Source organism: Miniopterus natalensis, chromosome 2, assembly GCF_054644295.1.
Source record: "Miniopterus natalensis isolate mMinNat1 chromosome 2, mMinNat1.hap1, whole genome shotgun sequence".
NCBI classification, from domain to species: domain Eukaryota; kingdom Metazoa; phylum Chordata; class Mammalia; order Chiroptera; family Miniopteridae; genus Miniopterus; species Miniopterus natalensis.
In genome coordinates, this window is record NC_142082.1 from 23,128,689 (window position 1) to 23,141,992 (window position 13,304).

General features: G+C 47.6%; 1 protein-coding gene across 1 annotated transcript in view; it reads right to left on the reverse strand.

Moving 5' to 3' along the window:
* ANK1 (ankyrin 1) overlaps positions 1 to 13,304 on the reverse strand; it is a 92,388-nt gene that overhangs the window by 62,807 nt on the left and 16,277 nt on the right. Inside the window, exons 3-6 of the mRNA XM_087814189.1 lie at positions 7,408 to 7,506; positions 3,188 to 3,286; positions 2,508 to 2,606; positions 1,289 to 1,474 (exon numbers count right to left, since the gene is read on the reverse strand). Coding sequence (XP_087670315.1) covers positions 1,289 to 1,474; positions 2,508 to 2,606; positions 3,188 to 3,286; positions 7,408 to 7,506 — 483 coding nt within the window. The remainder of the gene's footprint in view (positions 1 to 1,288; positions 1,475 to 2,507; positions 2,607 to 3,187; positions 3,287 to 7,407; positions 7,507 to 13,304) is intronic.

The following is a 13,304-nucleotide window of genomic DNA, read 5'->3' on the forward strand; positions in this document are numbered from 1 at the left end:
CAGACAGAAAAAGCTAATAACAGTATGATTTCACTCATATGTGGATATAAAACTCAAAGTAACAAATGAACAAACAAGAAAAACAAACAAAAACTCATAGACACAGACAACAGTAATGGTTGGGACCAGAGGGAAGGGGGTAGGGGCAGTAAAGGTAAAGGGGTCAAATGTCTGGTGATCGAAGATGATTTGACTTCGGGTGGTGGGCACACAATGCAATGTGCAGAGCATGCATCACAGAAAGGTACACTTGAAACCTATATCATCTTATTAACCAATGACACCCCAATAAATTCAATTAAAAAAAAATAACAAAAAAGAAAACTTACCACCATACAAAATCCTGCCAAAAAAAAAAAAGCTAGGTACAGCCTCTGAGTGACCCACATTCTTTGTTTTATGGTTCACATGGACAAACCATGGACTAGATTGCCTCCAACTCTGTGGGGCCATTCATCTGAGTGCTTACTCATGAAGAAATTTTAATTAATGAGTGAAAATTGGTATGGGGTCCATGATCTTAATTCTAGGGATTGTTTCAGCCCCTAAAAGGGTGTGATGGCTCAGCTGGCTGGTCAAAGGCAGATGTCTGACTCCTTGGTGGGTCCACCGTCATCTTTCTATTCCATAACCTCAGACCATACCTAACCCGGTCAGCACTTTTCCAGACCAAACCCAGTGACCATGGGGTGGGGGGACTCTGAGAATAATCCAATGCAGGTCCATTCCCACCACAAGAGAAGAAATGAACAGTCTAAACTCACAGAGAGTGGGTCAGCAGTGACTCAAAATGTCAGACAGCATGTCCAGATGGCTAGCTGTGCAGGCCCCCTGGAATGACCCTCCAAGGTGATCTCATTTCCACATGCGGGGGGGGGGGGGGGGGGGGGGGTCACCTCCCTCCCACCACTAGGGGGCAGCCAGGAAAAGAGTGGGATTATATTCTAGACCACCGCCTGCTGGGATTCCAAAATTTCACTCTGGCCAGAGACCCAGCCTGCCCAACTGGACACTTTTCTGGATGGCTCGGAGCAACAAGAACCTCCCCTATTCCATGCCAAGCACATATTTCTTGGCATCCACCAGGGTTTTAAAGTGCGGCTCTTATATGTCCTGGTGGGGACCAGAAGTCACTGTGAGGCTGGTGTTCCATGTGCACAGGTGGCACCATTGCTGGTCTGGGTTAGTTTCGGGGGCAATTATTGGGAACTGATGGTGCTCTGTAACCAGTAGGTCTCCACGGTCCAGGCTAGAGGATTCTCCTGGTCCTCCGTCCAGCTGCCCTCACCTTGGAAAGCACATCTGGGTTGGGGTCGTTCTGCAGAAGCACCGCAGCTGTCCGGGTGTCGTCGTTGCGGGCAGCGATGTGCAGGGCAGGGAGGCGCACCTTCCCCTTCGTCCCGTAGTTGATGAGGTGGGCCACCACGTTCTCATGGCCCTGCTGCAGAGCCACGGCGAGGGGAGTGAAGCCATCCTGGCCAGGGGGGAGGAGGAAACACCGATTTGCTCTGACTGTAACTGACCACTGGCTGTCCTCGAGCAGGACACACATTCACGCCTCAGGGCTCTTGCTCAAGACGGGCCCCCAGCCCCCAGGTCTCTGCTCTTCAAACCCCTTCCATCCTTCAAGCTCCACATAAATGCCACCTCCTCCCTGAAGCCTCTCTTGGCCCCACTCTCCTTCTCTGCAACCTTACAGAACCTACAGTAATTTTTCTTGAGCATTTATTTAATTTTCCTTTTTAATTTGTTTCCAGTCTGAGGGCTATGAGAAGTGTTTTACTACCCTTTGTTTCTTCCTACCCTCCTCTCACCTCATCTACTGGTGCCAGGACAGTGCCTTAAACATGGCAAATGAGTATTCATTTACTCATTTCACAAATATTACTGAACACTCACCAAAAGCTAGAAACCATGTCAGGCACTGAGAATTTGATTGTGAGCTACTGTTAGTCATTCCCTCAGTTGTATCCTGCGACCCCATGTGCTGGCAAAGCACAATGATAACAGTCATGTAATTGTTGAGTCTTAGAATGTTACAGTTCAAGAGAAGCCTTAATTCAATTTCAACTTCATTATTTCAACAATGACAAAACTCAGGATCAGAGTTAAGTGACTTGTCCAGGGTGCACAGTGGGTTCATGGCAAGAGCATTTCTCATTAAGGCCCAAAGCATACTTGTCAATCATACACCCCCGCCCCACCCCACCCCTGTCCAGCCTTCAGTGTCGGTTATCGTGGGAGTGACATGCTAGACTCTGATGTCATTTCTCTGCTATGTGTCTGGGCATTCCTCACGACCCATGACTCTGTCTCTTACTCCCCTGCAGAGTCAACAGCAGCCAGTGCAGTGATCTGAAGGTCAAGAGCTCTCAGTGACACTTCACATGGATCATGGCACAGGATGCACCTCCGGCCACACCCCAAGAACACATGCCCCCACAGCCAGGAGCCATGTCCTACCCCTGGAGACTTCCGGCTGTGAGGCCACTTCCCAAGGTACTTACTTCTGTGGCTACATTCTGATTAGCTCCATTTTCCAGTAAAAACTTAACCACTTCCAAGTGGTTCTCTTGTGCTGCCATGTACAGGGGTGTGAAGCCTTTCTGTAAACCAAGAGAAAAAGTCACCCACAATAGCAAGAGATGCTAAAACCAGTGCAAAGTCCTCTAACCTCGAGGGCAGCTCTCTCATCCTGTTTTCACCCAGCCTACGGGGCAATATCCCCACCTGTATCTCCAGGTATAAAAACTCATTGCCCTTTGAAATGGCAGTGAGATTATTACAAAAGGCCACCAGGTGGGGGCGACACTCCATGGAAATCTGTTTCTGCCCCCTGGTCACCATCAATCAGCCTTTCCCTCACATGCCCCCTCTATTTCCACCCCCCCACATCCCAGCCCCCATACACAGCTTCTTTCTCCAAATGGGCCATAACTAAGTATATTACTTGGCTGGTTTACTGAACAGGGGCAAGGTCCACCATGACCAACCACATCATGCTCAGGATGTGTAGAAGTGTGAAAGATAATAAAGACGCCTTCTTCATCGCTTGGAGACACAGCGCTAATAAATCTAGACTCAGCTACACAGTGTGTACAGCCCAGTAGCCAAGGTGCCCAGCGTGCAACAGACACACAGGTGACGCGAAGGAGCGCCCTCTAGAGCAGGGACGGGGGAGACGCACCTGGGACTGCGCGTTGACGTTGGCGCCATAGTTGACCAGCTCCCGGACCACCTCGTCCTGACCAGCGAGGGCGGCGATGTGCAGGGCCGTGTTCCCTTTCTGAAACACACGGGGAAGAAGGAGAAGTGTCCCACCATGTCCGCCTACGTGGCCGTCAGAGGTACAGGAACAAGGATGCTGTTTGAGGGTGCTCGGTGGCTTTCTTTACAGCCAAAGGCCACAGACCACACACATGACCCACCATACGTCTTGAAGCAGTGCTGAAAGCACAGGAGGGAAATCCTTCCTGTTCTCCATGAGAAACTAATGTCAAAGAATAAAAAAGCCAACTAACTTCTCAACACTAATCTGCTGCTGGCGGACGCAGCATCTTGTCACCTGCTAACCCAGTCAGCCTTCCTCAGAACCCACACTGAAGGTGTGCCAGGCAAGCTGGCCTTCTGTGGACTTCCAGCACCTCCCAGCCTGTAACTGCAGGACAGTGCGGCGCCCCAAGGCCTGGAGCTCTGTGAAAAGGAGGCCAGAAGATGCCATGGGCTCAGCACTCTGGGTGATATGATGGTGGCACCCACCAAGCGAAAGCTGGACCAAAGTGGACATAGGGATTGAGAGGAAGAGAGTGAGTGAAGTATAAAATAGCAAAAAAAGGGTAGACATATGTAAAGGAGTTGGGGGATAATAGAGTAAACTGTATCATATGTGCAAGGAAAAGAAGAAAAACACAAAAGTAAATAGGGAAAAAGAAATAGAATAAAATCTGGCAAAGGAAAATACCAAGAAAGAATATTTGAAATACTAATAAGTAAATGTTATGAGCAAGGGTTTACCAAGTAAGAGAGAAAAAGCAGAAAGAATAGAATAAAATGAGGTGCACAATTGTTTTAAACTAAACTTTTTAAAAGCTAAGAACTGATAACAGAGACTAAGAAGCCAGTTGGGTTCTGAGAAGGTGACTGGAACATCCAGGTTTTCTCGCCTGGATTCATCCAGGTTTTTAACAGTAAGTCGGCGTTTGGGTCTAGAAGACACCTTCGGTTTCAGGATGCCAGCCTCCCAGTCTGGCTCCTCTCTGCCTTCTGGATGTCCTGGGGTTGGAGCGTCAGCACTTTCTCCAAGGATGACTCACCTATGTGACCCCACTGGCACCCACTCAGTGACAGGGCCCACTTGACAACTTCTGTCAAATAGAGCAGGTAGGAGGAAATGGGGCCACAGCTGGACCATCTGTCCCTCTGCTACTTAAGAAGCAGAGATCTCAAACGACCTCATTTTTTCTAGTTCAGGTGGTATATAGTTTTTAACTATGTAACACTTGCTAGTCCGTCTCAGGAAACTCAAGCCCTGACAAGCAGGGACTTGACACTCACTGCGTGTGCTTTGTCTGGCTGCCTCCCGGGAGAAAAGGGTCCTCGTCCAGGGGGAACTGAGCAGCACAGGGCCCAAGCTCCGTAGCTATCCAGTCACCGCTGCCCCAAGCACCCACAGGTGGGTGAGGTGGCCCCACCGAAGGTGCCCTCAGGGTCCCGAAGGAGCTCAGGTCTTTGCCTCTAAAACGTGGCCTGTACCAGGCAGGTGGGTTCTGCATGTTGCCTCCTGAAGTTGTCTTTTTGATGTCTCAGTAAGTCTTGTTTGATAAACAAGCGGGTTCTTCCTCAAATACCCATCAGAGAAGAAGTGCCAGAAATGAATGTATAGATGCTAATTAATCACTTTTCATAGAAGTCCAAAGAGCCTACATTTAGAGGCCTTGGCACTTGGGTCCAACTAGCTCACTGTACAAAATGGAACAGGGCTGTTGGCGCCAGAACCTCCTCTAGAAATCGGGACTCAGAACTCCACGTCTCTCCATTTACAAGAAGGAGGCGCGCCGCGTCCATTCACTCGTCTGTCACACGCTGTCAGGCACGGAGGTACCGAGATGTTGAGACTCAGGCTCCTTGCCCTCAAGAAGCTATGCTGTTTCTTTCACCTGCCCCTTCCTGCCGGAGATCACTCTCCACCGGAGATCTCCCTGTCTAAACCCTGCGAGGGGAACCTGGTTAGATGTGGAACCCAGCCTGTGGACCTTGGCCCATGCCGTCTTCGGGATCTGGGCTGAGGGCAGCACTGGTGATGAACAAAAGCCAAGGGAAGACCCTGGGAAGCAGATCCCTCCCCCCATCTATACACACATGGTAAGGCTCAAGGTGCCCCCACCCCCGCCCTGGGTCAGGAGTCACAGGGAGAGGGGTCCTTGTCTTCTCTGCCCCTCCCTCGCATGAAGGAACACACCCTTGAAGAAGCAGAAAAAAGTCTTAGCTGTATCTGATGGGCCCAGACCCAATGTTTCCATTTCCAGGGGGTCCTGGAGCGGGTGAAAGGGTGGATGGCCGCAGGAGGTGCTGAGTGGATGTGAGCGGAGGGATTAAAGCTCCCCCCACCCCCAGCCTTCACCACCACCTTGGAGGCTGAGCTCCGGTATAGGCTGAGCTCCCGCCTCTAAGCCGTGGAGGTGGCAGGATGGGGAGAGAATGCATTTGTTTTGTGCTTTTAAAATTTCTAAGCACAGTTTAGAAAACCTTATCGGTTTTGGCTTTTTATTCATTTTTTAATCTTTCTCAGGCGTTTGAGACCCACTACAATGCCCCAATCTGGATGACTCTTTCTTAGCCCACAGTTTCAGTTTCACCTTTCCCCCCTTTCAGCATTCAGAAACCACGCTGATTTATAAATTTCTATAAATAACAAAGACATGCCAAGGGTTCGCTTGCAAAATAACAATCAAAGGGGGAAATTCGGAAAAACTAAAAGTGCTGAAGCATAATGTTTTCGCAGCTCTTGGGGGAAGGCCAGGGGAAGACAAGCTGCTCTGGCCCGCAGAGAGCCTGTCAGATGGCACGCCGCTTGCAGCCAGGTATGCGAGAGCAGCAGGGGAGAGCGTAATTGCATCCCTCCGCCCACAGGAGGGGCAGGGTGCAGTCAGTGTTTGTCCTGGCGTTAGAGAAAAATGCCCACATACATTCAGAAAGAGCAGCTCAGTCTATTTTACCCATGAGCTCTTTTCACCTTCGGAAAATGACATGAAAATTACAGAATTTTATCTCAAGATGATTCTACCTTCATAATATTTTGGTAGTTCACTTCATAACCATAAATTATATCTGTTCTCTGCACAGTGTTCTTCTCGTTCTCTGCTTGAGAGGCGGCAAAATGTTTGCTGCGTGGAACTGAAATTGAGGCTGATGTGAGACCATGTTTAATAAATAGCAGATGGAAAATAAGATGCTAGTGGGACAAGGCCAAGAGGAAAACCGCGGGAAGTGACAGTGGAAGGAAGGGAAGAGGGAACAGGACTTGAGTTAGTAAATTAGAGGTGATTTTTTTTTTTGCTTAGTTTTGTGTTTCAGTGATGGCTGCATCCTGCTTAATGAACAAATATGATGCATGTATGTAAGAAATAAAACTGATTTTGCAACCTGTAGATGCATTAGTTTCATGACTTTGGTTTCTGGACTTAAGCCACTGCTGTTTGCAATCTAAGGCTATGGGGAGAAACAGACTGCTGTGTGAGGTGTGACTCAGCTCCTGCCTGATGCCTCCTGGTAAAAGAGAGGGCTGTTCAAGGTAATCAGTCAGGAGAGGAGGAAGGTCTGGGGCTGAATGAGGAAGACTTGCTGGAGAAGGATCTGGACTCTTCTACAGCCCTCAATAACAGAGTCACGATATCTACTGAGTCCTTCCTAGGTGCCAGGCATCTTCTATACTACTTCATCTCATTACATTTTCACACCAATCGCACAACTAAGCATTTTACAGATGAGGAAACGGAGGCTTTTCATGGACTAGGTTGCTCAAGGTCACAGAGTACAAAGTGTCTCAGGATTTGGACCCGAGACACCTGACTGTGAAGCTCATGCTGCTCTTAGTCCCTGGATTCGCGTCACAGACCCTGAGGAAGCATGAAGCCACTGGAAAAGGGGGTTTATTTTCAGATCTACAGTCTAGTGATAAAGATAAAGTAAAGACCTATTGAATCTTTGTAGAAACAGGGTCGTGTGTTTGCAGGTGACTTTGGGGACTCACAGAAATAGGAAATGACTAGAGAGACAAGAGACATTCAGAAGCATGCGAACATGAGCTCATGAAGGGCTGTTTTCCATGCCAGGGTTTGGGACAACACATGAAGGACCCCCATGCTTGAATTGTCAATATAAAGCTTCCCCACTCCCTAGGAGACGTACCTTGGTTGTTGTTTCTAGAATGATCTCTTTGTGCAGAAGTTCAACCACCATCTTCACGTGGCCTTCCTTGGAGGCCAGGTGCAAGCCATTCAGCCCATTCTGTAAAGAGGACAGACAGGAAGGGTGTAGTTAGTGGGACTGCGCATCCTGCAGATCCAACTGGTTGGAACAGGGCCCCTTCCTTGCAAAGGGCCGGAAGGGGAGAGCTGGAGGGGCCCTGAATGGTGTCAGCTCAGGCACAGAGCAGAGCCAGCCCAGCCCTCCGAGCAGCTCTTCTGTAGGAGCGTCAGATGACAGGAGAGCAGGGAAAGAGGGGGTGATAATTAAGACCATCACTCCTTGGATATGAACTGAGTGTGGAAAGGTCTCACAAAGCCAATGGATGACCTTGAAATTCAGGTCTCACCCAGGTTTTAGGTCTCGCCCAGGCTTTAATTGAAACAGTATAGCCTCGACCCCCTGGTTCATTCATTTTCACAGCAGCAACCAGACAAAGCAAAGAGGCAATACCAGTGCATCCTAAACATTTGTAGAGCTAGATGTATATTTAATAAAATAATACATTTTGAAAGAAGGTCATATGAAAGCAAAATACCACCAATCACCCAGCTATAAGATTTCCTCAACAGAAGAATTAGTGTGAAAATTGCTTCTTTGCCACCTTGTCACTTCATATGTGACCAAAGCTGACAGTTACATTTTAGGGAAAAGAAAAAAAAAAATACAGCAAACATTTTCCATTCCGATCACCAGTCCACAAAAGCAGAGCTCTCATTAACCAACTAAAGCTTCAACTCTCTCTGGCGAAGCTACTGCTGCGCCCTAGAGAAAGCAGCCTGGCTCAGGTCTTCCTTACCTCTTCCCTGCGTCCTGGTCTTCTGAGCCATGCACTTAAATGCTTTCAAACTTCCTGGCAAAAGCTGACTTCAAAGAGTGCCACTTAGAGCGACAAATTATTCTGACAACATGATGGAACTAATTTCAAGGAGCTAAATTTCATTTCCAACGGATGAGTAGATCTTGGCTCCACACAGAAAGTGATTTTGGTCCCTAAGCAATCTCCACCCCTGACATCTGTGTCTTGTTCATCTCTTGTTCCCTCCCCATCAGCAGTTCTCGCCTCTTTTCCTGCCCCTCCTTCCTGTCTCCTGTTTTGGTCGACTGTGTTCTAGCATGTTCCTTTTGAGGGGATGCCCCAGAGCCACCATAGGCTCTGGCTAATAAGAAAGACCCTGGCCACCAAGATGGATGGGCTTGGCTCCTGATGGTGTTACTTGAGGGGTCCCTGACTCACCTAACTTCAAATATCTCCACAGTCCCATGATGGGTTCCTGAAATTCCTACTCCCCCTTTGTGTCAGGGCATCATTTCCAGGAGATTCCTGCTAAAACCAAATATTCTACCTGGGAATGACAGTGCACTGTCCCTTAACAGATTAGTCCCATTGCTTTGCTAAAGCCAGCAGAGGAAAGTAGTGAGTAATTACTGAAGTAGAGACGCAGGGCAGGTACCCCATGATGGGGAATGGAAGATGCATGCAATTCTCTACCTAGGGTCCTCAGACAGGGTAAATATAGCAGGTGCCCTGGATGCAAAGAAAAGAGTGGGCTCCAAAGGGAACTTTATCTACTTCTTATTTAGATCAGACCCCACCCCCAACCCATACCCCCAAATAGGCAGAGTGTAACTGGCCAAATCTTTGCACATCAGTATAGCCTCTCCAAGGTGGGTGAGGGGCAAGGGGTGGGTGGTGGGTGATGAGAGGACCCCTTCACCCAATAGTTCCCCATGCAAATGTCTACAAATCTCCATTGGGTTTCCTCCTCTTGCAGATTTTGAACACCATTAAGTGTAGGGTATAAAGTGGTGTAAATTATTCACACCCCACTGTGAATGAGCTTATCAGATAAAGTCTAGGTCAGAGCCAGTTTTGATAACAGAAAGGGAGAAAGTGATTGAAGGCAAGACAGCAGTCTGTTAGGACAGGAAACTGGGGGAGGGGGAAGAGCATTTGGGCAGAAGGACACCGGTTTCCCTCAAATCTATTTGCAAAACAGAATTCACTGAAAAGCAATTTGTCACCTGACTGTGCTCTGGGAGCCACTCCCTCCATTTCTGTGTCCTTAACTAGCCCCCCCCCCCCCCCGCAGGTCTGCACAGGAGTCTCTCCCTTCCCCAGCGCTGTGATCTGCAAAGCGCCTTATCTGGAAGGTTCTGGCGCTGAGCGCGGGCACCCTGTGATTACTTGGGAATTGGGGTGGAGTTTTTTGGCTGTGGAGCCTCAGCAGCTGCCGCAGTCGGCTTATCGCAGGCGACTCAGCTGTGGCGGCAGCTAGTGTGGCGGGTGCTGATGGCTGGGGCTCTTGGGCTGACTTGCACAGCACAATCACCTTCCATGAGCATTCATTCGTTGGTCCTGAATGCCTCAAAGCTGGGAAACTGGCAAGTCTAGAAGGAAAACACCTCCTGTTTACTGCTACTGCTCTGGGTGGCTATCCCTGGTATTTGGAGCCAGTGTTGAGATCTCAGTCCAAAGAGGATTCTGGACAGACTGGGCAGAAAATGCTGGAGTCGAGAGGGATGGTAGAGACCCTGAGGGATGTTAGGAAATCAAGGGCCAGAGTAGTCAAATGATTAGCTAAGGTCACGCAGCCTTTCTAGGGCACAGCCACATAGAGAACCAACCTGGATTTCCCAGAAAAGGGGGAGGGAGGTCCCCCCCTAGGAACTAGTATGTTTCTTTTTATCAGACAATGAAAGCACATTTCCCCTTTTGATTACCAGGCAGCTTAGACCTAATGCTCAGTCACAATAGTCATCCATATGGGTCTGTCTGGTCATGACCCCTGGAGTTATCTCCAGGATCACAGTCCTGGTCCACAGAAAGCCCCTCCCATGTCACACGCTTCCCTCCCAAAACTGCATTCTTGGCAGAAGGTGACACTCTTCAGCATAAAAGGGACCATCTAAATAGATCTGTGTCTCTAATGGTTTCACTCAGCTCCCATCCCAATCCTGGTTTAATGGCCTCTTTCTTCTTTATGATTTTTTCTTTTTCTCACTTTATTTTTAACTTTTTTTTTCAATACAGTCACCGAGAGTTACTTCCAAGTCTCAAACCATGGTGATCTGAATCCAACACCCTCATCAGAGCCACAGAACAAGCTCACTTTGGCACAGCTATGACAGGTGTGTAAGAAGGCCCAGGAATTTAATGCAGACAAAGTCACTCAGGAACGTGCTATAACAAACATTTGTCTCAACTACAGTTATAGTCACTGCAGTCGCCTCATGCTGAGCATTCACGGAACCTGATTCAGCTTCATGGAGGCTTTTACAAGGCAGCCTGTACACAGCCAGGGTTGCAAGCTCATCAACAATGGCAACATGAGAAGCCGTGTCTGAGTTTAAATTCTAAACCCACTGGGTAAAATTTTAGAAACTATGCTCCCAGCCACTCTCATCAAGTGCCTTTCTCTTTCTTCCAGGGAGCATCTGAATTCAAGTGATGCACAGCATCCCAACTCACTGCAATGAGTTTTCTCCAGCAACTAGCCTCAGCAGGAGGCTGGCCGGATACCTCGGAATGCCTGAAAACTAATTTACTGCAGATGTGCACTAAGGAGCTTGTACAATTATCTTATTAGATGCATAGCTAGTCTATACAAGAGACCACATACGGCACCGAAGGAGTGCTTCAGAAATAAATACCATATTTAATACTTTCTTTTTTAAAGCAGATTTTTTTATTGATAAAATAAGAAGGGGAAAAGGAGTGCAAGCTCAGTAAGCTATTTGCTCTTAGCTATAACTATAAACAGAGATGAACTATAATATACCACCCTTTCAAAGCCAGGATCCATGAGTTTTGTTTTAGTTAAATTAGTTGTTTGCTAAAAGGTAGGCTGCTGAATCTTGCCTTTTATTTTTTTGTCTACTCCATATAACCTTCACAGCCACTTCTCTTGATGCCAAATGGCAGATAGACTGCTGGGGGGACCAGGGTGCAGGGTATCACACATTTCTTCCCTCAAATAACTGGGTGTGGAAGACAAGCAAGAAGGAGGTAGAGGAACATGAAAGTAAATGCTTCAGCTAAATTGCAAGCCGGAGAGCAAAGCAATAACTACTTGTGGTCATTTTTTTTTAAAATATATTTTTATTGATTTCAGAGAGAGGAAAGGAGAGGGAGAGAGAGATAGAAACATCAATGATGAGAGTCGTTGATCGAGCCTGCAACCCGGGCATGTGCCCGGACCGGTAATTGAACCCTGATCTCCTGGATCCCAGGTCGACGCTCTGGGTTCTGTTGTTACTTTCAGTGTACCACAGTCTTCAAATTCCTCTAGAGGTGGGCTGCTGTTACCTTGAGCTTAGAATAGGAGCTGTGTGACAGAGTGATTTTCTGTGTTCTCAATCTCCCCTTGGTTTTCAGCCATCCCTGAATGCCTGCGCCTCTCACCCCTCTTCCAGTAGTGGTATGCTCTTCCTTGTTACAGATGCTGAACAGGTAGGGGGCCACAGATGTACTTTTTTGTGCCCTGGTCCAGCTTCAGCCTTAGGCAGGCTGTGTATTTTGGATTGTTTTTATTTGTTTAGCATCCCTTCCCCTTGTCTCTATAATTGGTTTTGGGTGCACATTTATTGCTCTCCCTCCAGCAGCAGCAGAGGAATAAGTTCTCTTTATTAGTGTAGGATCCTGGTCCAAGACTGTTTCCTGCCCAGGTCCAGAAGTAGAGGGGTTTTGCCTCTACCTTTCCCACAGCAGCACAGGATATCTACCTGTGTCCTGGGGCAGGACTGTTTCCTACCCCTCCCCAAGGGCAGAGGCAGTTTGCTCCTATTCCTCCCTGTGGAGAGTGAACTTTTGCCTGTGGTCTGAAGGTGAGAGGGTCTGCTTTTGTTTCGCATGAAGGAAGAGTCTGGGGAAGCAGGCAAAGCTTTGTTCTTCCCCTCTACCCCATACTCCGCCTCCATAGTCACCAAGGGAGGCTATCTCTGGTCTCCGGACCTATCCCTATATTTCTCATGGGCACCTGGTGGAAGTCTGTGAAGAAATGCTTGTCACAGCCACGCTGGCCCACACTGGCCTCTAAGAACTTGTTTTGATTTTGGCTTGTATGATCACCGCCTCTTTCTTCTGTTCTCTGCCAAAGCCTCTCCTCAGAGGGGTTTCTTCTTCTTCTTTGGAATCCAGTTAACATGGTAGCCCCTCATGGGATCAGGAAAAATTATAATTCTGTAGAACATCCAGCTACTTCTCATTGTTAGGGTGGGAGCAATGTTCTCAGAAGCTTTTTACACCCTACATACTCCTTCTACTGAGCCTCAGAAGCCAACTGGCCCCATATGATCTCACTCCACACGGTTTTAACACAGTAGACAATCCTTTTAGGTTCTTTTTTTTTTTTTTTTGGCAAAAATATTCATGCCAAGCACACACACCTGGAATTTTTCATCTACTTTTGCTCTTTTTCAGGTAAAATGTCAATTTGGAGGACTCTTCTGAGAAGCAATCTGTCTGACAGGAGGCAGAGGAGATCTCAGCCAGGCTGTGTTTGTTTTAACATTTTTAAAAAGAAGAAAAAAAGTCACATTCAGCCTGAATGATTTAATTTGGAGTATTTTCTTGTACCAACTGTGAGAAATTCCATTGGCAAAATACACAATTCTAGACATTTGTTCTCAGCAAATTATCCCTCTGTTTAGCATCTCTGATTGCCCCAATGACACTAATTGATTTCTAAATGTACAAATATAGTAGACATATCACATGAAATATAACTCTTCTCTTGTCCAGAGAAGAGGATGGTTTCAAGCAGGAAGGATGTGGTACCCTAAGATCCTATATCTCTGAAAATTGCAAAAATATCTCAAAAGTTGATGCTTACGTTCTT